General features: G+C 45.8%; 1 protein-coding gene across 3 annotated transcripts in view; it reads right to left on the reverse strand.

Annotated features, from left to right (window-relative positions):
- Positions 1-25,436, reverse strand: part of PDE1B (phosphodiesterase 1B) — a 165,670-nt gene that overhangs the window by 54,801 nt on the left and 85,433 nt on the right. The window contains exon 1 of one of the 3 annotated variants that reach the window (XM_084836518.1): positions 15,987-16,199. The exons of the other annotated variants lie outside the window; for them this stretch is intronic. Coding sequence (XP_084692644.1) covers positions 15,987-16,039 — 53 coding nt within the window. The 5' untranslated portion in view covers positions 16,040-16,199. Of the gene's footprint in view, positions 1-15,986; positions 16,200-25,436 lie in introns of those variants that run through there. 3 annotated transcript variants of the gene reach the window in all.

Raw genomic sequence — 25,436 nt, forward strand, 5'->3', positions numbered from 1 at the left:
TTTTAATTAAGCACGCTGATAAAACATTAGAAAATTAAGTTAGTAATGCGGGCAGGGGGTGGGGAATGGCCTGAGAATTTCCTGAAGGATTTTTCCCAATTCAAACCATAAAAAGCAGGCCAAACAGAAAGAGCACCACATAAGGCTGCCAGCAATCCTCCAACCACAGCTAATGGCCAATTTATATAATGAATGGGGGGGGGAGATAACATTTTTCCTGGACTGTACCACTTTAGGCTGCATGTAGGTGAGGACTTGCATATTTGAATGCTCCTCCGTAAACAACAAAACAACCCCCCCCACACACACACACACACCTCGCTGCCCTTGTCAAGGAGGAAGCTAAGCTAAACCTTCCTTCCCTAACATGCCAATTTTCTACATTCAGGCAGTGGGAGGGCATTCAAAGATGCAAACTCCCTGCCCCAAGCCTAAAATAGTACAATCCAGGAAAAACCTTTACCCCGTGACTCTGCTGATTGTATGGAGTGGCCCTTTACATGTGGATACAAGTGGAATAACGGCTGGTTCCACAATGCTTTCCTTACCCATGCAAGTCGTCATGTCCTTGCTTGTGAATGAGCTCATGGGAAGCGTATGTGGCATGAGAAAATGTGGCCCAGAGAATCACAGAGGTCATCTGTAGGGTGGCCATTTGCCTGTCGCCCAAAAAAAGAGAACGAAAGAGGCCACAGCCTTGCATAAAAATCGCACATGCTAATACATGTGTATAGATGCAAATTTAGAAATAATGAATATAATTGAAATAGAAACACAATCCTTCCCACCCTAGTGGGGAAGAATGTGACCAGAAGGTGACCTGTATGTCTGGTGCTCTCCTCAGAAGCTGACTGTTGATGGGCAACTTCAAGGCCCCATCCGGCTCTCCGTAAAGTAGGGCACATGGCCACCCTAAACCACCTGCAGCTAATTTCCGTGATCACACCCACAGCAACTCGAAAGGCACTGCTGCAATCACAGGAATTTCTGCAAGCATTATACATGCATCATTCCAGACTCAGCATTTCTAGAGGTGACTTCTTCATTATTTTAGATTTTTCCATCATGGAGAAGAGGGTCCTCCCCTGAAACGTGTTGGGCCTGGGCACTGTTTTATAACAGCTTTATAACAGAATGAAACTTATTTATTTATTCCCCACCTTTCCTCCAACAAGCTCAAGGTGGTGTACATGGTTCTCTTCTGCTGCCCTGCATTTATCCTCACAACAGCCCTGTGAGATGGGAAAGGCATAGAGTGATTGGCCCAAATTCACCCAGTGAGCCTCAGAGCTGAGTGGAGATTTGAACATGGGACTCCCCAGTCCTAGACCAACACTCTAGAACAGGGGTAGGGGACTTCAGGCCCGGGGACTAAATCCACTCCTCCTGGGGTCCCAATCAAGCCCTCCATGGTTCCCCAGAAGGCCATGTCCCCTTCCCTTTGCTCCACCCCCTTTCCCCTGATCACTGATTGTTTAGTGGTTTCCCAGCTTTTGTGCAGTTTTTCCCACATTCTAAATGGTTGAAATGCCAGTCTTTAAGGCTTAGTTACTGACAGTAAGAGCTTTAACCTAAAACATGCTGGTATTTTGGCCCTGCCCCCTTTGCCTTTGGCTCCACCTACCCCTGATGCAGCCCCTGAAAAGGAATTTGGCCCTCGGGCTGAAAGAAGTTCTGCACCTCTGCTCTAATCTAACCACTATAACACACTGCCTCACAGACCTTCTAACTCAGCTGCTTGTTTCTTTTCATTGGCCAGTATACACATTACCTTCAACCATCCAAGTGCATACCCAGCTTCAGATCATAAGAACGTACGACGAGCCCTGCTGGATCAGACACAGAATCCATCTAGTCCAGTACTCTGTTCACACAGTGGCCAAGCAGATACCCCAATGGGAAGCCCACATTGTCATGTCGTTCCTTGTGGTGGAAAGCAAAGGAAGTCACATGTTCTCACACCCCTGAAGGAGGGTCACCCCTTGTTACACCCCTCTTAAGGCCATCCAAATTGGTGGTCTACATCTAAATCTCCAGTCAGCCATGAAACTCAACTGAGCGACCTTGGGCCAGTCATCATCTCTCGCTCTTATCTACATCGCAGGGTTGTGGGGAAGGATAAAATGGCAGAGGAAACCATGTGCACTGCATGGTGCTCCTTGGAGGAAAGGCAAGAACTACATGTAATGCAAAAATAAATAAAATACCTAGCAACGGTCAAGACGGCTCTGGTGGGCAGGAGTGGAACTGTGAGAACCGGCTCTAAGAGGGTATGACAGTACACTGGCAAACAGAGCAAGAAATAGCGGCTGCTAGTGATGTGCTCTTGCCCTCTGAATCATAGAGACCAGTGCTAGAAGCAAGCTGCAGGCACTGGGACGGAAAAGTTAAGGCTTTTAAGGTTGCTTCTAATGTTTTACTATGTCTTTATGTGTTTATGATTTTTGTTTTCTGAATTTTGGAAAACTGCCTTGGATGGTTCCAGAAAGGCAATATACAAATGCAATGAATGAATGAATGAATGAATGAAAAAGGGGGCGAAAGGCTGCTGTTGACACGTTGGGATGCCATTTTATGTTGGACCTCACCTGTCCATTTCAAACCATGCATGATCAAGCTTCTGGAATGACCATATCTCTACCTTGCACACTTTGCGCGCGTGTTTTTCCCCATTCGTTTTCATTCGATTGTTGCTTCCCTTCATTATCTCTTTTCTGTCTCATTTTGTTAGACCAGACTTCCCTGACCCAGTGCCATACATATCTGTTGGGCTGCCGCTCCCACCATTCCCAGTCAGCATGGCCACTGCTCATGCTGGCTGGGAATGATGGGAGTTGCAGTCCAATGCATCTAGAGGGCAGCAGGCTGGGGAAGGCTGTGTTGGACCATAAGCTATTGTGCTAGGTGCTGTGCATGTTTTGGTTTCCACTTGTGCATAGCCTAGCACAACACGGGGCACTTCATAAATAACAATGAATAATCATAACACTCATTATACTAGTCTTCCCCAATCTGGTGCCCTCCAGATGTGTTGGACTTCAACAACCATCATCCCTAGCCAGCAGGGCCAATAATCAAGAATGCTGGGAGTTGTAGTCCGAAGCATCTGGAGGGCACCAGGTAGGGAAGGCTGCATTATACCATTTGGTCCAGCCCCAGTGCTGTATCCAAGGCATGGCAACGTTCATGACAACTTGGATTATGGCATCACGCATTCTCCAGCCTGCATTTTATGTGAATAATAATCACCTTGGCCAAGCCACGGCGAGGTGGATCGGGCGACGCCGCTCCGAGCAGCACTTTCTGGTTCCGCAGCCTCGTGATTGATTCATTGGCCAGAGCATCTCCCTTGCCGGCTGTCAAGTCAGCCTCCCATCCTGGGCAATTTACACAGCAAGGCTGTAATCTGGGGCCGCTATCTTTTCAATTAGCCCAAGAAGGTGGAAGGCAAGCGGCGAGGCAGCCGAGGGGGACAAAAAACAGAATGAGCGTTTAAAGTGCTTCAGAGCCGACAGCAAGGGCAAAGTCAAGGAGACATTTGTCTCAAGACATGCGCCACTTGGGAAGAAGAGGCTCCCTCCAAAGCACAGCCTTGCCTGGTTCCTCCCCCTTTTGTCTGCTAGAATCAGTGGTGCCAGTAGGGTTGGACCATGGGGCTGAACTCCAGGGCCCTGCAGCCCGGGGGGGGGGGGCAGATGACCATTAGAGAGTGGCAGGGGATGAGCACAAACAAACCCAGCCGCAGCACCTGGGCTGGCATGAGCATAAGGGAGACCACCGGGGCTGACACTGCTCACTTCAGCATCCTTTCTTTCTTAATGTTTTAAAAACACTTTAGAGTCAGGGGCTGACTGGTCAGGCAAGTACATAGTTACACAGATGCTCATTTACTTTAATAATATCCCTCTCTACAACAAAATCATGCATCTTCCCAAGTAAATGTGTTTAGTGTCAGGGTAGCAGAAGCAAACTCTGTTTTAGTCTAGTAGTCATGACAGGGCTATGATTCAAGTGAGTTTAAACTGTGAAACTGCACATGCTCAGAGTTTTGCTGCTGCTGTTGTTTTTATCATAGCCAAGAGTGTTTTTGTGTTTGCTTAGCTCTAATGCTGGGCCAGCATTATATAATGCTGGATATAATTCTTCCCTGCCATTTTACATACAGAAGCCAACTAGACATAAGAACATGAGCTTCGGCTATTGGGTGGTATAGAAATGAAATAAATAAATAACAACAACAACAACAACATAAGAACACAAGAAGAGCCCTGCTGGATCAGACCAAGGGTCCATCTAGTCCATCATTCTGTTCACAGTGGCCAACCAGCTGCCCCTGGGAAACCCACAAGAAGGATGTGAGTGCAATAGCACCCTCCCACCCATGTTCCTCAGAAACCTACGTACATAGGCTCACTGCCTCTGGTACTGGAGGTAGCATATAGCCATCTTGCTTCCACACTGCCAATAGGAAGGACAGCGTCTTCCACCAAACCTTAGGGCAACAAGCCAGCTTAGAGGGTGCAGGACAGGCTGCATCGGACCCACAGCTCTGTTCTTCAGCACCTTGCTGCTGTCCTCTAGCATCTGCCACCTGACACAGTCCCTCTGTCTAATGGTTGGGCCGGCCCTGCTTTAACATATCTGTTCTGTAGAAGCAGGTGTAAACATGGAATGGCAAGAGCAGGAATGGGGTGGAGAGAAGAGAAATGTTTGCTGTGTGCTTCACTACCAAAGCAATACATGTGACCATCTAAAGGGGTGGTGGTGCAGGACCATTAATGCCAGAGTCTAAAATTACCTAGCTGTATCACTGACTAGAATCCACTCAGTACATAGATGATTGCTGTCCTAGAGTGGCTGTACTCAAAATGCCACTCCTGGTTGGGATTCAGGCACCATCAACCACGTAGATTCTTTTCACGCGCCACCTCTCTGCAGCCAATGGGCTGCATAGTGAACTCCTCCAGAACAGCATTTCTTTGAATATTTAACACTTCACTGAATGCCAGTGAAGCGGCGCTGTCTCTGCCCATGAGACATACCATCAGGGCTGTATGTATGCAGCAATTCCATGCAAGTGCAGAATGGGGCATGCAGCACAGAATTAACCTCCCCAAGAAATTTAATGTCCTCTAAAAAGAAGAGCAATAGCAGCAACTTTCTAGTCCTTAAGGTTGTAAAGATATACTTGAAAGTAAATGGGAAACGCTTGGAATACTGTTGTATTTACATCTCTTTTGAAAGACTACAACTTTGAGTGTAGTCATTCCAGAAAAGTGGTATGTAAAGAAACCCAACTTGACTTGGTATGTAATCCTACACACACTTTACCTGGGAGTCAGTTCTAGATCCGCGACTGAGCAGACATGCATAGGGTTGAGCTGCTGGTGAAATCCCAGAAGCTGGAGAGTGAGTTACAGCGTAACCCTAGATATGTATGCTTACAAGTCCCATTGAGTTGAATGAGGCTGACTTCCAGCCGGAAGTACATAACAGATGAGCACATCTGGCAATTTGAGAAACTGACTTGGGCACCACCACAAAATGGCTGCCACGAAAGGCATAGCGAAGGTCAAGTAACCTGCCCAAAACACTTGAGTACAAGGCACAGCTGGTCTCTGAGGCCCAGCATACTAAACAACTCCTTTGAACCCACAGTTTTCAGCAGCAACAGAAACCTGTTTCACAGCAATACCAGCTGCCAGTAAGGAAATGTGCTATCTGTTAAAAAAAAATTAAAAAGTAGACAGGATCAGGCATCTTGGCAGATGCTACAGAAGGTGCTCAGGGACACATTGGTGACCACGAGTGTCACATCACCTACCCCTGACTTACATAGTACTTTCTTTCAAATGTTTGAATAGCTTCACATACATGATCATAGGAACATAAGGAGTCGCCTTATACTAGATCTTGTTGTAATTTTATAACTACCGTGTAAAGCAGGCCATTATCATTATCATTATCATCATCATCATCATCATCATTATTATTATTATTCCCATGCAGCATCCTAGGACAGAGGGAAAGAGAGAGTGACTTGAGTATATTCCCCTAGTGAGGTTGTGGCAGAGGTAAGACTCAAATCAGGGATTCCCAGTTTTATATAGCTCACTCTCTTAGCCACGACACTGCACAAGCTCTCTTACAGAGCTTGCTGGAATAAGATTACTGGTGGTCGGAGGATGGGGGAGACTCCTTCAGTGCCTCTGCCCAGCAGAATCAGAATACGTTATGCAAGACAGCCAAATGTGATGGGGTTGCATAATTTATACACAGTACAGGATTCTGCTCCTTCGAGCTGAGGTTGGGGGGTTGGGGGAGGGGTCAGTACAGAGCATACACAGCACTGCTACTACACAAGCATGCAAACACCCCCCAAAACCGGGACACACAGCCCATAGGGAAGCTCTCCTGCACAAGCTCCATTGAAATGAATGGGAGACACATAAAGTGCAAAATGCTCAACTGAGTCGTCATGCCAAACTAAGGTTAAAGAAGCTTAGCGGAGGGAGAGGTAGCAGACAGGGACAAGGGTAACCGGTGAAGAATATGTGCAAATGCACTTACATGTTCTTAGGCTATATTTCTGTAATGGGTGAGGAGTAAAGGCTTTGCAGAAAAAGTGGGATTTAAAGGAATGCCATATAGGCAACCTGGAAGAGAGAGAGGAGCAGCTTAATTACAGTTTCTTTTTTCTGACTCTAGAAAGTGCTATGGCAAATAACACAGAGAAACAGAAAATGTGCAGAGTGCATTTCCCTAACCACTGATCTATGCACGCACGCATGCCAAGACCCAAGATGAGTGGCTGGACTTCCTGAATGCCCCAACACAACTCTCGGTCGCTACACTGCTTGAATTTTGTTGTCATCTCCACACCTCCCAAAGGGGAACAATGTAATTGTACAAATTAAAGTGCCATTTCCCTTGATTGCACAATTCCTTTACATAGTGGAAGATCAGCAGCTTTTGCAAGGTGCAAGGAAAATTTAATCACTGGGATCTCCAATATACTCTGCCCCAAGGGCTTTGAGCTGGTAAGGACACCTGGCGCATCCTTCACCCAATAAAGCCAATTAAAAAGAGAACAAGAAAACACCAGGTAGCCCAACTCTATGCATGTTTACTCAGAAGTAAGTCCACTGTGTTCAATGGGGCTTACTCCCAGGAAGGTGTGCAGCTTCAATGTTTTAAGTGCTATATTCTGATGTAATCAGTGAGCTGAGAGACCAAACGTCTAGCACATATGCAAACGGCACCTCCATCTTCCAAGGTAGTTGTCCCTAAGATTATTACGTGATGGGGACAAACAACAGCAGGTGGTTATCATCACCTTTCCCTGCTCATAAGCTTCCCAGAGTCCTGTGGCTGGCCTCCATCGGAGACAAAGTGCTGGGCTAGAAGTATTAATAGTCAGATCCAATATGGCAATGCTCATGCTCTTATCTCTGTGACCCTGCATACAAGAAATGTACTTCCCTGACTTTTGCATGTGAAAATTTATAGCAAAGTGCTTGCTTATCTCTACTGAGCTGCTGCATCTTTTATGTGCTGTATCTATATTGTTTATACGTTGCTGGATGGTTTATGGGTTGGTTTATTGCGATGAGTTTAAATACTATTGTACGTTGCCTTGAGCATTTTTTTTTCCTGAAAGGCAGCCAAACATTTTTTTATCCTAGATTAAAATAAAGATATTACTATTCTCAGGTCACTTCACACATTACTGTTTCCCTACAGAAAATATAGACTGAACATAACTTGAGTAGTCGAGCACATACACTTCTCACATTGCGTCGGATGTCCAACCAGGGAGCTCTCAGCTTGAAACGTATCGCACATTTCAGGAAACACATTCTTTCCTATGGGGAGATTCTGCCCATGTACTCAGATTTAAAGTATTGGTTTGTTTAAGATCTGTTTAGGTCACCTTTTAGGGCACAAGCCTCACAAGGTGATAGGAGTTGTAGATGTATTTCAAAACGTTATCTCACTTTGGTTGTGTACGCCACCTTGCAACAGGAGGGAAGTGTGCACGCACCGCCCTTAACCTGATCCAGTTTTTGTGGATTGGAAGAGAGGCAGGGAGCCCCACTGTACTAATATTGGAAGTGATAATATTGCCTTGCTGGGCTGTTTTAAGAACTACTGTGTAGCAATGTTACAAGGCCAGTGTTGTCAATTCAAATATCTGAATATGCGCGCACGCACACACACACACACAGTAGCAATGATCAAACTGACAATTTTTGTAGTCTTGCTAATGGTTAGTCAGCCTTCCCCCAGCCTGGTGCCCTCCAGGTGTGTTGGACTACAATTCCCATCACCCCAGCAACTCCCAGGTAGGCCAATCTGTCCAGAACAGATGAGAATATGTAACTTCAAGAACTAGTACCTGAATTTGCTTGTTTTTTCTTTCCTCTCCTTTCTTTTCCCCTTTTGTAACATCTCTTTTTGGTGATGTGCTGATGGGCAGGAATAATAATATACAGGGTGGTTTTGTTGTTTTACAGGGGGAGCATTAAAAAATGTGACACCCCCACCTATAGTCTGAAGAGGTACAGCCCCTCTTCTTCTGCAGGAGTCTACCACCTCATTCTGTGGCATGCATACATCAAGGCTTAGAATCGATGAGGCTTGCTTTCATATCCTCCTACACTTGAAAAATTCAAAATCCTGGTGCAGTTCTATACTCACACCAAGGATTGCTACTTGAGTCCCACCACCACCACCACAAGAGAGAGAGAGAAAGAGTCCTGAAGGCTTTTCTCTGCCTGGTGCATCCATTTACTCTGCAGCAGCCTATCCTGTACTGGCTTCTGAAGCAGAATAAATTAGTTTACCTCAGAAATGTGTAGTGAAGACAGCCTTCAATAGTATATAAAGTGGGCTGATGAGAGAGACAGTTTTAAAACAAAACCCTGTAATATTTAATAGAAAGTTTAATCTCACAATGGATTTGACCATAATTATAAAATAAGCCATACCGTATACTGTCCAGATAGGTGGTTGGGGTAGGGGGCAATCATGAAAATCAGCAAAGAGGGCACATTTGTTGTTCTAAAGTACTGTTAGTGGGTGGTTCGTCTGCCTGGCTAGGTGATATTCAACCTGTTCTGGAGGGGGTTGCACTCCCCCTAAAGGATCAGGTTCGTAGTTTGGGGGTGCTCTTGGATCCAGAACTGTCACTTGAGGCACAGGTGAACTCAGTGGCACGGAGCACTTTTTATCAGCTTAGGCTGGTATACCAACTACGCCCTTATCTGAACAGAGATAGCCTAGCTATAGTGATCCATGCTCTGATAACTTCTCGTCTGGATTACTGCAATGCGTTATACGTGGGGCTGCCTTTGAAAACGGTCCGGAAACTTCAGCTGGTCCAAAATAGGGCAGCAAGATTGTTAACAGGGACTGGCCTGCGAGCTCATATTACGCCAGTACTTTTCCAGCTGCGCTGGCTGCCAGTCCATTTCCGGGCCCGATTCAAAGTGCTGGTGTTAACATTCAAAGCCCTTAACGGCTTGGGGCCAGGTTACCTGAAGGATCGCCTCCTCCCATATGTGCCTGCCCGGACCTTAAGATCATCATCAGCGGCCCTTTTCCGTGAGCCCCTGCCAAAGGAAGTGAGGTGGGTGGCTACTAGGAGGAGGGCTTTTTCTGTTGTGGCACCCCGGCTCTGGAATGAGCTCCCTAGTGAGGTTCGCCTGGCGCCTACATTGTACTCCTTTCGGCGCCAGGTGAAGACCTTTTTATTTTCCCAGGCATTTTAGCTTTCTAAATTTTTATCTTTGCTGTTTTAAATCTGTATTTTAAACTCCTGTACTGCTGCTAGGTTTTATTGTGGTTGTATTGTTATATTGTGGTTTTAATGTTCTATATATTTTAAATTGTTTTACTGTGTGTTGTTTGGTTTTAGTTTTTGTGAACCGCCCAGAGAGCTTCGGCTATTGGGCGGTATAGAAATGAAATAAATAAATAAATAAATAAAGTGATTTTCCTATAATGCATTCACAATTCAAAAATAAGCCAAATATTTCACACACACTTTTGTGGGACCATTTTCCCCCCAAGAAAGGGGGGGGGGGTATTTGGTGAGTTTGGTGAGTTCCAAGTGGGGAAAAGGCAAGTTGTAAGTACTGCAAGAATTCAAAGGACAAAGTAGTCATGATGTTCCCAGGGGAATTCTGTCCCAAGGACATGGTGAGAACAGCCAAGCCACAGCTTGAAGCTGCAGCAAGGATTTTGTTGTTGGTAAAAGAGAAAGAAGACAAAACTTTTTAGTGCCTCATCTCTAAACATAAGAACACCCCACCCCACCAAAAATCTTAAAATTCATGTCCCAAAGATTAATCAAGCCTTTAGGAGGCATTTTGGCCCCACCCCACCCGCAAACGTACAAAATTTGGCTGGGCCAAATACATCAGCCCAGCACTAGTTCGAAATGAACTTCAACTGTTGCCGCCTGTGGGATGGGAAGCTGTGCTCTAGGTGACGGCTTAGGGCACAATCCTATGCAGGTTTAGACAAAAAAAAGTCCTATAACTCCCAGCATTCCCCAGCATAGGATTGCACCCTTAGTGATCATGTGCATATATTGGAGCCTATGTGCACTGTTGGAGTCCAGATGCGTCCATGTCTGCGCCACACAGAGATTTAACTTCTAGACCCCTGGGAGAGAAGGCTGAAACTTGAAGAATGGGAAACTCTAGTAAGCACACAAACAGCCTCGGGGAAGCATCAGTTCATCACTACTAACAACAGCCTTCAGTAGCTCGGCACCCTCCAGATGCTTTGGACCACAAGTCCTATCAGCACCAGTCAGCAGGGGACAGCTGCCTGGGGATTATGGGAGTTGTAGTCCAATTATTGGGGAAGGCTGGCTAACCACTACATTAGCAAGGCTACAAAAAGATGCTCAGCTTGGCCATTGCTACTATACAAACATACACACACACACACACACAGAGATAGATGGACTGGCAACACCGGCCTTGTAATGCTGCTGTAAGGTAATTCCAGAAAACAGCCCTGTGAGGCAAGATGATCACTTCCGATATTAATACAGCGGGGCTCCCAGCCTCTCTCTCAAGCAGATGGTAGTGCACAAGCTTTGGGACTGGAGGATGGGGGAATGGTGCGAGTGAAGTAACACCACCTTCTACTAAGCATATGTCCATGGTGCCTAAAATCCTCCCCCAGACCACATTTCTAGGGATACTAGTTATGGAAGAGAGAAGAGGAAGTGACCCCAAATATATTGCAAGGTCCCGAGTTTGAAATATCACTATGGTAACTTACATTCCCTCCCAGTCGTGTTACTAGGTAACCACAGAAAGTTGGCTCTCAGCATCAATCCAACAAACACGTTTGCAAATGCAAAGAGTGAGAGAGAGACAGAGAGAGACAGAGAGAGACAGAGACAGAGATCTTTGTGTTCATAATGAGCTATTCATTCCTTCCCCACGCCCACCAGGGTCCCTGTACTTTGTCACACTCCTGTGGCAGTCACCTCATGTGGGCACCAGTCACGATCATGATCTGCTACATTGTTCTACCACAGAGCTAGAGAAAAAAAGTTTATGAGCTGCTGCCTCACAGTCTCTCTCTCTCTCAAACCACCATTGACATCCCATTCACCTTTCCACAGGAGCGGAGTGACGTTTCCAAACAAGATCTCACATCTGTGTCCTCCTGCACCCAGGAATCCTGACACAAGGAGCTATCTGCTAAAAAATCCAATGCCTGACAGCCACTGACACGTGACACCATCTCGATTCCCCCCACCCCACCCTGATAAAAAAACAAAGATGTTCTTAAACTTTGCCAGAGTTAATCTAAGTCGGGGGTGGGGAACCTCAGCCCTTTGGGCCAAATCTGGCCCTCCCGGAGTTCCAATCCAGCCTTCAAGGATTCCACAGAGGCCCATGTCCCCTTTTCCCTTTCCCCTGACTGCTGATCATTTTGTGGTTTTCCAGCTTTTGCATGCTTTTTTCCCCATTCTAAAAGTTTGAAAATTATTTATTTATTCATTACATTTATATCCCGCCTTTGTTCCTCCTGAAGGATCCCAAGGCGGCGCACATAATCCTCCTCCTCTCCATTTTAGCCTCACAACAACAACCCTGTGAGGTAGGCTGGGCTAAGAGTCTGTGACTGGCCCAAAGTCACCCAGTGAGCTTCCATGGCCGAGTGGGGATCTCCCAACTCCCAGTCCAACACTCTAACTACTACACTACACTGGCTCCCCTAGGAGAAATGCTTCTCCTAAGGCTTAATTACTGGCACTAAGGGCTTTAAGCTAAAGTAGGCTGGTATTTTTTGTATTCTGGCCCCACCTATCCCAGGAACGCTGCCCCCGAGAGCTTCCCAGAAACTAAATTTGGCCCTTGGGCTGAAAGAGGTTCCCCACTCCTGATTTAAGTCAAGAACATAACTGTCCAAGCTTCCCAGTTTAAGAGACACGGATATCAAAAGAGAAAGGAAGAAGTGGGATTATACGGTCCCACCATATATTTTAAAACAGTAGAACAAAACACCCTGGGTAGAAAAAGATGGTAGCACCATAGTAGGACTTGGCAAAAATTGTGGGAGCGGGTGTTCCTCTCACAGCCACCTGTTCAAGCAGATACGCAGTGCTCTTGTTCAAAGTTAGGGCAATGCAATACTTGACACATTTGCCCTCAATTAGTTTCACTTGCCCTCACTGACACCATCACTGATGGGAATAGTGACATTGTCAATATTTCCAAGAAAAAGAAGAAACAGTTTTTTTAAAAGATAGTGCTGAAGCAGTACTTGTGGGAAATTTCCCCCCATTAACTCCCCACCACTGATAAACAACACAAACATTTGCACCCATGGGCCAAGTAATCAGTTGATTAATCATCTGGTATTCATCCACTGAAAACCTTTAAAATCGGTTGACAGCTTTATAGAACACGGTATGTGAATGCGACAGGGTAAATAAAACCTTATTTACGGAGGAGGAGGAGGAGGAGACCACCACCACCACCACACCTCATGTAGAAACTGACATGTCAGGGGGAAAGGTCAGGCTAGAAGCCTTCTCTTTGACATCTAGCTTTCTGTGTTTATACATTCAATCATATAGCCTGACGCTGAAGAGTTCCTTTTTGATCATATCTTGTGCTCGTTTATGTAAAGTAGCTCTGAGATTGCTTCTCTGCATACCTTTTCAGTCCTAATTGGACACACAGATGTAAAGACTGAACTCTCAGTCTAAACCATGAATCTGAGATGGGAGATAAGAGGTGGAAGGAGTTGCTCCCAGCTGTATTATAGCCCAGTCCATTTAAGTCAGCCTTTCCCAACCTTGGGTCCCCTGACTACAACTCCCATCATCCCTGACCTCTAGCCATACTGGCTGGGTGACAGGAGTTGTAGTCCAACATCACTGGAGGACCCACAGTTGGGAAAGGTTGGTTTAAATCACAATCCCCCATTTTAATTCTCAGAAGACAACCATGCACATGATGGAGTATAGGTATGGAATACGATCCTGGTGACTCAAACCTGCCAGTCATGAGGTTCCTGTTTGCTGCGCTGTACACAAAACATAACATTGTGTAGATCTCAATGGCTGCCCCTCAGTCATGTAATATCCTTCCCCTGCAGACTCATCAGTCTGAAAATTTGACTCACTTTTATATTGCACCATCATAATCCTTAATGAAACTCCTAGAATCAAAAGCACATTTATTAGCAAACCACCGTTCTGCAGCGGCCTCCAACTGGAAATTGTCCTTGGAAGATGCTCTGTAAAATATACTGAGACTGATGTCGAAGACGCAGCAGCACCCTAGAATTTTGAAAAAAAAAACCCGCATTTCGGTATGTTGCTTACTACCTGAAGCATTTACTCTGCAGTTTTAGTTGGATTCCTTTTTCCATTTAGTTATCTATTAAAAAATTAAGTACCACCTATTTTTAAATTATTTTAAGTACTTAAAAAAAAAAAGCTCAACAAAAACTTCTGGAATTAAAGTAAAACTTTAATTTGAAATTAAAGTAAAAACATATATACTCAGCCGTTTGTCTGTGCACATGGTCTATCCATAATTTCACAACACTGACAACACATGTATATATACATTGTCTTGAAGGTAAGTGCCCTGTTCCCCTATCTATTTTACATCAGTTCTAGGCAGCTTCCGAGAAACTAAAATCCAAATACCTGTTTGTAATTCGCCCAGAGAACATTAGTTATTGGGCAGTTTAGAAATGTAATAAATAAACAAACAAACATAGGTCAGCCTTCCCCAGCCTGGAGCTCTCCAGATGTGTGGGGATGCTGGCTGCGGGATGCTGGGGATTGTAGTCCAACACATCTGGAGGGCATCCAGTTGGGGAAAGCTGACATAGGGGATCCACTGCTTACATTTGATTCATACCAATGGCAATCTCTCTCCCTGGACATAAAGCCACAGGCTGGCATGCCTGGGGATAGCCCATCCATTCATGATCAGGACAGGTGTCCCAAGCATAGGCCCTGCCAGTTATGCTGCTAACAGGCAGCTGCCAGTCACCTCCACTACAGGCGTTATCCCAGAATAAAAGAGCGTACAACAGCCTTTTGCAACGTGGCTCCCTCTAGATGCATTGGGCTACAGATCCCATCCTCCCCAGCCAGGTGATGGGTGCTGTAGTCCAATGCATCTGAAGGGCGCCCGGCTGGGGGAGGCCAGTATCTAATATCTGGCTCCCTAAACAGCACTGCGTTCCAGGGGGTGAGCCATGTTGGTCTGTTGCAGGAGAAACAAGCGAGCCTTGCGGTGCCTTCCAAAAAAGACGCCGCAGATTTATTGTGGCACAAGCTTTTGTGGGATAGAGCCTCTTTCAGCAGAGGCATCTACTGAACGGTGCTCTGATCCCCAAAGCCAAGACTGGTGTAAGGGGGCAGCACCGCTGGGCGTTTGCCAAGCCCCACACCCCACTGCTGACCTCCACAGCCCTCCGACCACACTCTCCCTCCCCATGCTGCCACTGCCAGCTCACCTGCTCTCGCTCTCTCCAAGCACACCTGCAGTGCTGAGAGCAGAGAGTAGAAGCAGCAGTCTCCATTTGCCTTGCACTCTCCTTCTGGGCAGTGGGGCAGATTGATCCCAGATGGAAAGGGTAAGCGAAGAGGCCAGACTTCCCTGACCTGTGCCCTCCAGTGGTTTTGGACTACAACTCCCAGCATTCCTGACCATTGGCCATGCTGGCTGGGACAGATGGGAGTTGAAGTCCAAAATATATGGAGGGTACCACATTGGGGAAGGCTGGAATATGCAGTGGTGACAATGGGAAGGAGGTGGGCCCATGTGGGGAGCCCCCTTCCCACTAAGAGCACCAAGGGCCCCTCAAAATCTCAGATGGACAATGCTGAAGGCACATGCCACAATAAATCCATTAGAATAGTGGCCAAAGTTAGTCCTACTTAGAGTAGACCCACTGAAATGAATGGGACAAGTTAGTCATGACTAATTTAAGTCCCATTCATTTCAATGGGTCTGCTCTAAATAGGACTAACAGTGGCTGTTACCCTTAGTCCGTAAAGCAGCCTTTTCCAATCTGACACCCTCCAGATGTTTGGGACAAAACCTCCCAGCATTCCTGAATTGGCCACACTGTCTGGGGCTGATAGGAGGTGAAGTCCAAAACACCTAGAGGGCACTAAGTTGGGGAAGGCTGCTGGAAAGTGTCCCAAGGCTCTTCATCGCTTCTGAAAGTACCACAGAAATTATTAACCATCACTGAGGTAAATATGGATGTAACTGTAGGAAGAAAGAAGCTTGAACACACTCTTCATGAAAGACCCTGGTGTAAACAAAACCCTGTCTCTGAAAGGTTGCCTAGTCTAAACCCAGAAACGGCATTCCAAGAACGGCAACAAAACCTCAGGTACTGGAATACCAGTTATATCAAGTCCAATGCAGAAGTTAGCCAAGGAAAACAAGCATTTCCAGGGATCCGGTCCTTACCTCAGGATGGGGCTGCGCATATGCGCCCGCTGGACTTGAAGCACCTCTGCCATGAGCGGAGAGGTCTCGGGACCTCAGTGTCCACAAAAGCCTTCAGGTTTCACCCTTTCAGTCCAGGAGGGATACAGTACCGCTAACCAGGGCCTTGCTGTGCCCCAGCTATGTGCTAGCAACATCACTAAATCCTTTCTTGACTGCAGCACTTTTGACACTTCTCAAAAGTTGGGCTGCTTCTCCGGAACTAACTTGTGTAGTGGTGGTGGGCCTGTATCCGCCAGAGCTTCCAAGCTGGTGTGAGAAGGGGAGACAAGAAGCCTACCAGCAGCTGGCTAAGATAGAAGGGGAAACCCACAAAAACCATGTAAGGCAGCCACAGTGGAGTAGGGGAGAGATAATACGTGCTTTGATATACGCAGGCAGGCTTCAGCTGCCAGCATTGCGGCCCATCGGACACGCCACCATTGGCTATTTTTGCCTGTATAAAAGCAATTCATCATTTATATCGCAGAAACATCTACTGGCAGCAAGCAGAGGCCAGGGGGGTGGGGGAGCTGTTCTCTGGGGATGAGAAATGGGAGAGAGTGCTTAGAAACAGCCTGTTTGTTTTGGAAGGGGGAGAAAAAGCGGCTCAAAAAAGCCTTCCATAAAACAATAACAAGGAAGGTCTCAAGAAATAGCCATTTTAGTACCACAAGGTTGATTCTGTTCAGGTGGCCCTTTGGCTTTAGGTTTGCAAACGACCCAAAATGTCCTCCTCCTTTTCAGTTATCAGAAGAGAAAATGTAAAGCTGGTGGGGGAGGTGTGTTCAGTGCCTTCATTACTTTTTTCTTTTTTAACAAAAGGGAAAAGAAGCAGTCTGCATATTCTCATAGGCACTTTGTCTTAAGTTCCATTTTCCAGAAGAGAAAATAAAATGCCCTGTTTCTCCTGGGTCAGAAATACCCAGCCTGAGGTGCCAGAATTTTGGAAAACCAAAACCTGGCAACCCTATCTGACCTATGACAAATTTGTCATCATGCCAACCTATATATGACTACTTGTTAGCTCACCACCTCACATTTAGTGCCCAACTACTCCTGAAAAAGGGAATCCCACTCATCCTCAAAGAGCTCAGAGCGACATAAATGCTCCCCTCCCTTTTCTCCTCACACCAACCCTATGAAGTAGGTTAGGCTGAGAGTGGCTCAAAATTGTGCACAAACCTTTGTGGGGATTTGAACCTCGGTCTTCTCTGTCTAAATCCAACACTCTAACCCACCCTCCCCCAAACTGGTGCCCTCCAGAGATGTTGGACTACAACTCCCACCATTCCCAGGCAGCATGGCCAATGGAATAGTGGGAGTTGTAGTCCAACACATCTGGAGAGTGCCAGGTTGTGGAAGGCTGTTCTAACCACTATGCCATCCTGGCTCTCCAGTGACATGCAAAAGATGTTTACGAGCTACAACCTGTAAACAAAATTATTAAGCCATCATGTGTTCGTCTCACCATGGACTGAACTGCGACAGGCTCACATCTCACTGCATTGAAAAATGTGACCTGACTTGATGTTGACAAGGATCCACACTCACTCGGTTGCCAGGAGGGAGAGACGGGCCTTCACTGGATTGCTGCAGCCTAAATCGGAGACGCCAACATTATGCGGAATCACTAACAAGCGATTCCAGAAACTCATTTTCCTTCCCACCCACTCCCAGCACCACATTTAGCCATGCAGCATTCCATCATCAAGAACACGCAAAGACACCTGAGGGTAAGGAGGAGCGAACAAGCAAATTTCAAGAACACCAGGATTCTTCAAACATCATTCTTGCTGCTCATCTCATGCCTGATTCCCGTCCGCATTTGCTGCTCACTCTGCATGAACGGGAAACGTGCGTGAATCAAGCTGCGATCGATTGGGAGATTTGTGCAAGCTTCCCCAAATTTGCGCAACTTTCCTCCATGGACTAAAGCGAGGCTGATTCATTCCACAAAGGACATTTGTGCAAATTAGGAAATCAGAACAAATCCAACTGGGAATCGGGAATGAGACAAATACAAACACATGTTCAACAATTTACAAATATTTGCAGTGGACGCTTGCTTGCTCTTGGAGCTTCGAATGGGGTGTGCTTGTATGATTTGCAAGCAAAAACAAAATTCTCATACATCCCTACTTGAGGGCCCTTCCTTCCATTCAGCAGGCTGCATGAAAGCCTGATGACAACTAAATGAGTCCCCTAGGACACATGACTTAAATGTGCATGGCCTAAGATATTTTCCTGCTGGAGGCCAAGGGCAAGATGGTGCCTTTCCCTGGTTCATGTGCAGAATTCAACTGGACTGGCAGTTGAATCTTACTTCAATACTGGCCACAAGACAGTACCCTCCATTGCACCAGGGGGCAACAGATTAACTAAAGGGGCTGAGGGCAAGGCAAATGGCACACACAACTGTTTCCTCCAACAATTTGTTGCTGCTTCCTATCCCCTAGGATATGCCCCCTGAGGTGGCCATCTAACCCTGCTTAATGACAGGGGTGGCCCTGGTAGTACACACATACACACACCATGTGCTACAAAGCTTTGTGGGGAGGACAGGAAGGGAACACAGCCACCCCCAACCTGGTGCCCTCCAGATGTTTTGGACTACAAGTTCCAGCATCCTTGACCATTGATCATGCTGACTGGGGCTGATGGGAGTTGACTTCCAAAATATCTGGAGGCTACCAGGTTGGGAAAGGCTGGATCACATGAATATTGAGAACCAAAACCAGGCGCCCAACAAAGCTTCTTCACAGGAAACCTCCAACCAGCTTTCATTTCCTCCTTCTCACACAACTGTGAGAGCCAAAACAGTCAAAGGTCCCAGCTAAGGTCGAAAGGGGGCATCTTAATCCAATCATCAGATTTCCCTGGGGGCAGAGGAACAGCATGAAGTCAAGCTGCAGTTCAGTTCAATCCAGTTCCAGAATGGATATACTAACATGACAACGGTGTTTAGAAGAACGGCCAAAGCAATGCAGGGAAACATCCATTGTAATAACAAACCTCTTCAGGGCTCCATAGATAATCTTCACTTACAAAAATAAAAACGAAAGAGAAAGAATTCCACGCCAAAAATGAGACTCCAATTCCATGAACTGGGTAAATTATACAAATTAAGAGATGGTGCCCCATTTGCATAATTTATTCTGATTCTGCTGAACATTGGGAAAAAGAACTACCGTGCAAAGCACTGAGGTCTCCTCCCCCACAACCCATTTTGACTACTGGAAATTAGGGTTGTGAATGGACCCCCACCTTGTTTTGGATGCCAATTCAGGCCTTCTGAATCAGCCCCACTTCACATCAGCCCCAATCCAATTTGCTTCTGATGCAGATCCAAAATGAGATTTGGATATCCGAATTACTTGGATTTTTTCCTACTGACAAGCACTGGAAAACAGAAACGGCCATAATGTTTTCAGTTTTTATGATAAGTGAAATTCAGAGACCTGGCAGCCCCCATGGAGGTGATTCCACCCGCCAAATTTCAGATAGTTTGGCCCAGCGGTTTTTGTGCTAGGTGCAGCTAAAATCTGCTTTTTTCAACAAAAGCTCTCAAAGCAAAGAGATATAACTTTTCACTTGTTCCACAGAAGTGCATGAAATCTGGGCAATTGACAGCCCCAGTGCAGATGACTGAACCTGCCAAATTTCAGAGAGGTTGGCCCAGTAGTTTTTGTGCTAGGCACAGGTAAAATGTGCTGTTCTCAAAAACTCAAACCAAAGGTAATAAAGGGATAATCAGAGAAGTTAGTTGTTTAAGAGGTGATTAGGAGGAGGTCACTAGTCCTAATCTCTTGTTTTGAAGTGCAGAATAACTCCTCTCCGATAGTATTTTCCTATTCAGCGTCAAACTGGATGACCTCAGGCTCTCTTTGGCTGAATAGAATACACATTGCCTGGAAAAGCAGGTCTGCCCTACACCAGGATGCACTATCTGGACTGGGGGCAAGCCAGCCTGGCTACTGGTGCTCCTGGCCCCACCAGTACCTTGCCAAGACATCTTAGATGCCTCATACTGGGTTTACTTTGCACCACAGTATTCAAATTGTGTAGTGCTTTGCCCACTATATATTATATATGGTATAAAATGTATGATAAATGTGTAGTTCTTTACTCACTAGACTGTATGGACTCGTGTGTAGAGCTCTGCACACACACACACACACGCACGTGCACACACAGCACACACACATACAAACACACACGAGCAAAAGAAAAGGAGATACAGAAAGAAAAACTACCTAAAAGGCGGGGGGAGGGGTGGAGTATAATGGAGTACATTATACAGAAGATAAAAGGGGTGTGTGTGTGTGTGTGTGTGTGTGTGCGCGCGTGTGTGTTTTATAGAAGGATAAGAGCTGAAATGGGAAGGAGAGGAATACAGGAACTGAGAAAGGGAGGGAAGCCAAAGAACAAGGCAAGAAAGTACTTTTTATGGTGGGGGCGGTTAAATAAAGAATCTAGAAAAGAAAGAAAGGGAAGACCAAGAGGAATAATTGAATTGAGAAGGGCTGGGTGGGAAGGAAGAACAGCAGGTGAAGCTGCAGTAGAACACACACAGCACACAGCTCTAGCTAGCCAACTCTCTCTCTAACCAACACTCCCTCACAGTGAAATGAAAGCAGACGGATCTCCTGTTATATACAACATCTCCACCACCACCACCACTGTCACTGATTGAAGGCTGCTGGGTTAAGTTCATCCCCAATCTGGCAACTAGAGTTGCCATTCGCCAAGGCTCACCATTTCCCCCCTCCCTCCCCCTCCTCTCCCCTGCCCCCTCCATCCTCCTCCTCACCCTCTCCCTGATCTTTCACAAGTTGATTTTAGAAACAGGCTGTCTGGGCTTCAGAAGAGCTCCAAATCTCCAAGGTGCACCAAGGCACTTTGGGGTGACTCACTTTGCTTCGGACTGCCTCCGGGCTTCTGACCCGCTTCAGAGATCAACGAAGCACCCCGATGCGCTTTGGGATTCAAATTCGGCTGCCAAGTGGTGCACAGCCCTACTGGAAATTCTTCATCCATCCTAGCTTGGGAGCTTTCACTAGAAACTTAATACCCTGACTCCACTAGCCACCTCTTTGCTTCTTTTCCAGAATGCTGGACTGGATAGGTCAGGGCTGGGACACCTTTTTCAGTCCAAGGGCCAAATTCTAATCCATCCATGGGTGGAGCCAAAGGTAAAAGGGGTGTGGCCAAAGGTGGAGTGAGAGGACCCAAATGTCATTCTTACCCATCTTTAACTTACTCAGAAGCAGGACTGAATTGCTCAGCAACATTTTCAAAGTGTATCCCAAGTACCAAGATGAGGTATGTCTATTCAGAAGTAAGCAGAACAAACCTGTGCATGTCTATTCAGAAGTAAGCAGGGCTGAGCCACTCAGCAACATCATATCTCTGCTCATGCCTACTGAGAGACTCTGATCGTCTTGGAAACAGGACATGGGGGAAATAATGTGAACTTATTTAAAGCTGTGTAATTGAACGAGCTGTACTGGATTGACTTGTTTCATTTGACCACAGCCATCAAACGTCTTTTGCAAAATGTGTTCTGCTTGCAGTATTCGACTTTCATGGCTGTGGAGTTAGAGAAATCAGGTTTGGTTGCAGTTAACCCGCTCTGACAATGGTTCTGTTTCCAGAAACAGCAGCACTGAGCTTCCAACGTGCTTGGAGACGGTTCACATCAGATATGAAGCCATCCTCAGCTGTGTAGTGAAATGCTGTAGCTAGCAGTGAGGGAAGAATGACTCTGCACATGCTTGCAGATGCCTTTAAAAAAAAAAAAAAAAGCACATTACTGCATCCCATGGCCCAGGTTTAAGCTCCACCACTGAAATCTGGCTGAGACCAAACTGAGTACAAATGTATCTGTGCATTATGCTTTTTCATTTGCCCTCAAAATATATTGGCTCAGATCCAGACTTAGTCATACTCAGAATAGACCCATTTAAATCAATGGGACTTAAGTTAGTCACGACTAAAACTTTGATTTCAATAGTTCTACTCTAAGCAGGACTACATCTGGATCTACCCACAGTGTACACTATGCACAGTGATATTGCTGTAGGAGACTGTTTACTGAAGGAGCATCTTAAGACAGGCTGTGTTTTCAGTGTGAGCAAGCCCCATGGTGTGTCCCCGTCCCCCGGGGACGAGACTGTTTGCAAAAACTGCTGGGATAGATACCATGGAGTAGGCAGATTCCTTGAAATCCATTCAACTTCTGCAGAATGTTGCATGAAAAAAGCCACTCCCCTCCATCTGAGAGCACTCTCCCACACCCAATTAAAAAGGCATTTCTTCAGGCTGCTGGAGAAACCAGGTTTCACACTGATCCTGCTTGGATCTGTATCACCAGGACTTCATTTAAGCCAAGGCTTAAAGCCCCCCCCCCAAGTGCTTATTTCTTGTAAGTCTTTGATTTATCCCACGCCTACCTAGCCCTTCTTCTCCAGATGTAGATTCTAAGACACTCTTTCCCAACCTGGTGCCTGCTACATGTGGTAGACTACAACCCCCATAATCCCCAGCCAGGGAGTGTGGAACAGAATTTGTAGGAGACTCTGGTTGTCTGAATTCTTAAACAAGCAAAACTGGAAACGTTTATGCAAACCAAGTTTTGGATAATCTTGAGAGTAGAAATCTGGGCTTCAAGCTTAATCTCCAAGGCAGCTTTTCCCCAGCCTGGTGCCCTCCCAACATTTTGACTATGACTCCCAAGATCCCTGTCGATTGGCTATGCTGGCTGGGGCTGATGGAAGTTGAAGTCCAAAACATCTGGAGGACACCAGGTTGGGGAAGGGTGCTGTAGGTCCTGGTCCACACAAACAGCAGAAAGGGAGTCTTGTAGAACTGGAGTGTATCGTATCAAATTGCAAGGGGAGAAATCACAGTTTCAAATGCTCCCCTATGGAATGATTTCCCTGCAAGTGGAACTGTAGCACAGCAGGGAGTAGGCAAAGATAGAGGCTCTCATGGAAAGCCACTCTTCTTCAGTCATCAGAATATAACAAAACACTGCAAAACATTTCATGGCGATTGCCAAGCAAAGGAGGCTTCAAGGGCATGTTCGCACAAGAACTGTACTGCTGCTATCTGAAAAGAACAGCTTCCTAACTTCTTTTTAGGGAAGGAGGCAGCATCGCTCACACCAGAGGGTGACTTAATTGCAGCTTGCCAGTCAGTCACTCTCCACTGCAGCTGGTGTGGAAAGGAAATGGATGAACCAAAAAGGGATGGGGGGGCAGGAGAGAGGAGGTAGAAATGCCCAGCATGCAATCATCTCTAAGGGACTAGTGTGTTACTCTGCAGAGTTACCATGTAGCATTTTAGTCAATCCAAAGGTTTTGAATTGATTCAGCGTTGCAGCCCAAGACAAATGAAACCTTGGGAGACAAACTCAACCCTGGTAGTTGTTTGGTTTTCCCTTCCCATCTCCATTTCTCTCCAGTGTATAGTTCTTGTTTTTAAACCATACATTTAACTCAGCCTCCTCCAACCCCAAAGTCCATGCTGACTGGGGATGATGGAGACTGTAGACCAACACATCTGGAGGGCACCAGTTTGGAGAAGGTGGATTTAAATGAATCAGCACATGAAACAACTATTCAAGAACGTAGCCAAGAGCAAGCTAGGCCTGTGGGGGATTCTCTAGCAAGATCTGCCAATTCCAACTTGCTTACAATAAATCCAAATTATATTCTCTTATATTTAATTTGGATTCCCTGCTCTGCTCCCCACACCCGACCAGCACTCACATTTCCAGAGAAATTGAGCGGATCTTTGAAGATGACGAAGCATTAAATCTGGCAACTTAGTACGTAATGTTATTGCCATAATATTTATCCACAGGACATGAGTGGAGTTTCCTATGCTTTCAAAAAGTGAAATTTGAAAAAGGTTTGACATTCAAAATTTCACATGTGACATTACAAGCGAAGGGCTGGATGTGCCTGATCTCGTCTGATCTCAGAAGCTAAGCAGGGTCAGCCCTGGTTAGTCCTTGGATGGGATTCTGCCTGGGAATCAGGCTTCCTGCATTGAGCAGGGGGTTGGACTCGATGGTCTTGCAGGCCCCTTCCAACCCTACGATTCTGTGATTCTATCTGACACCTTTCCACGTGGTGTGTACAAATGTGCATTCAGCCTTAACTCTTGAAATGGGCAGCACACAATCCTTCTGGGGTTATGCAGAATAAATATATATATATATATATATATATATATATATATATATAAAAACACAGAAGCTTTGGCCATGGAAATTATTAAGGAGTATCTACACCACAGATGTAAGTTAGTTTAAAGGCACAATCCTGTATTTACCTACTCTGAAGAAAGTCCCACTGAGTACAATGGGGCTTACTCCCAGGTAAGTATGTATAGGATTGCAGCCTAAAGCTATCATTTATGTATTTATAAATGAATAAAAACCACTCCCAGGGACCCTGGGAACTGTAGTTCTGTGAAGAGGGGTTAGGAATCTCTGAGGGCAAGGAGCAATGCAATATTTTTAGCTCAGTGGGGCCACTTTGGAAGTGCCCTCACCACATTCAATCAATCTTTTCTCTCCTAGAAAACCTGTTTGACCAGTGATGACTACAGGGCAAATGTGTAAGTACATCAAACAATGCCTCTATCATACCAATTTCAACTATATTAAAAAAAACCCAACAACAATCATCTGTTTCCAACCATTCATTACATCGGCCCAAGAGAATTTCTTTGGCTGCTGGAAATCTTTCACCTCTCCTTCTTCACCCCATCCTCAACTCCCACATAAATGTACACTTGGGAATGAGTGCACATCTCACAAGGCACATCATCAGATTCCTGGGCTCATCCGCCAGAGGGAATTCCACCACCACCCGCAGCTGGCCTCTCGCGCACTGCACAGAAAGAATACACCACGTGTTCCTTAAGGAAGCAGCAGCACAGATAGGGTGGCTACTTCGACACCCCCTCCCCACCCCCACAAAAAAGAAATGCATCACCAAAATCCAAAAAGCAAAAGATGATGCAGATTTGCATATGCTAATACACATAGATGCAAAGTTAGAAATAATTACTCGTAGTTGTAAATAGAAATGCAATACTTCTCGGCCTAGTGGGGAAGGCTGTGACCAGGTGACCTGTGTGCCTATTCAGTCTGCTGTCCACATGCTAACTGTTGATGGGCAACTTCAAGGCCCCAATTTTCCTTTTACACCAGTCTTATTTATTTATGTTTTATTTAAACTACTTGTATACTGCTTGATATCCTACGATCTCTAAGCGGTTTACATAAAAATACATAAAAGACAATATAAAACCCAATATAAAAGAAGTATAAAATCATAAACACATTAGAACATTCTACGAAACAGTAAAACACTAGTGTAATTACATCAGGAGATGCTTGAGTAAATAGATATG

The sequence above is a fragment of the Heloderma suspectum genome, chromosome 2 (genome assembly GCF_057233095.1).
Source record: "Heloderma suspectum isolate Gila_16-S chromosome 2, 16-S_ref, whole genome shotgun sequence".
Classification (NCBI taxonomy): domain Eukaryota; kingdom Metazoa; phylum Chordata; class Lepidosauria; order Squamata; family Helodermatidae; genus Heloderma; species Heloderma suspectum.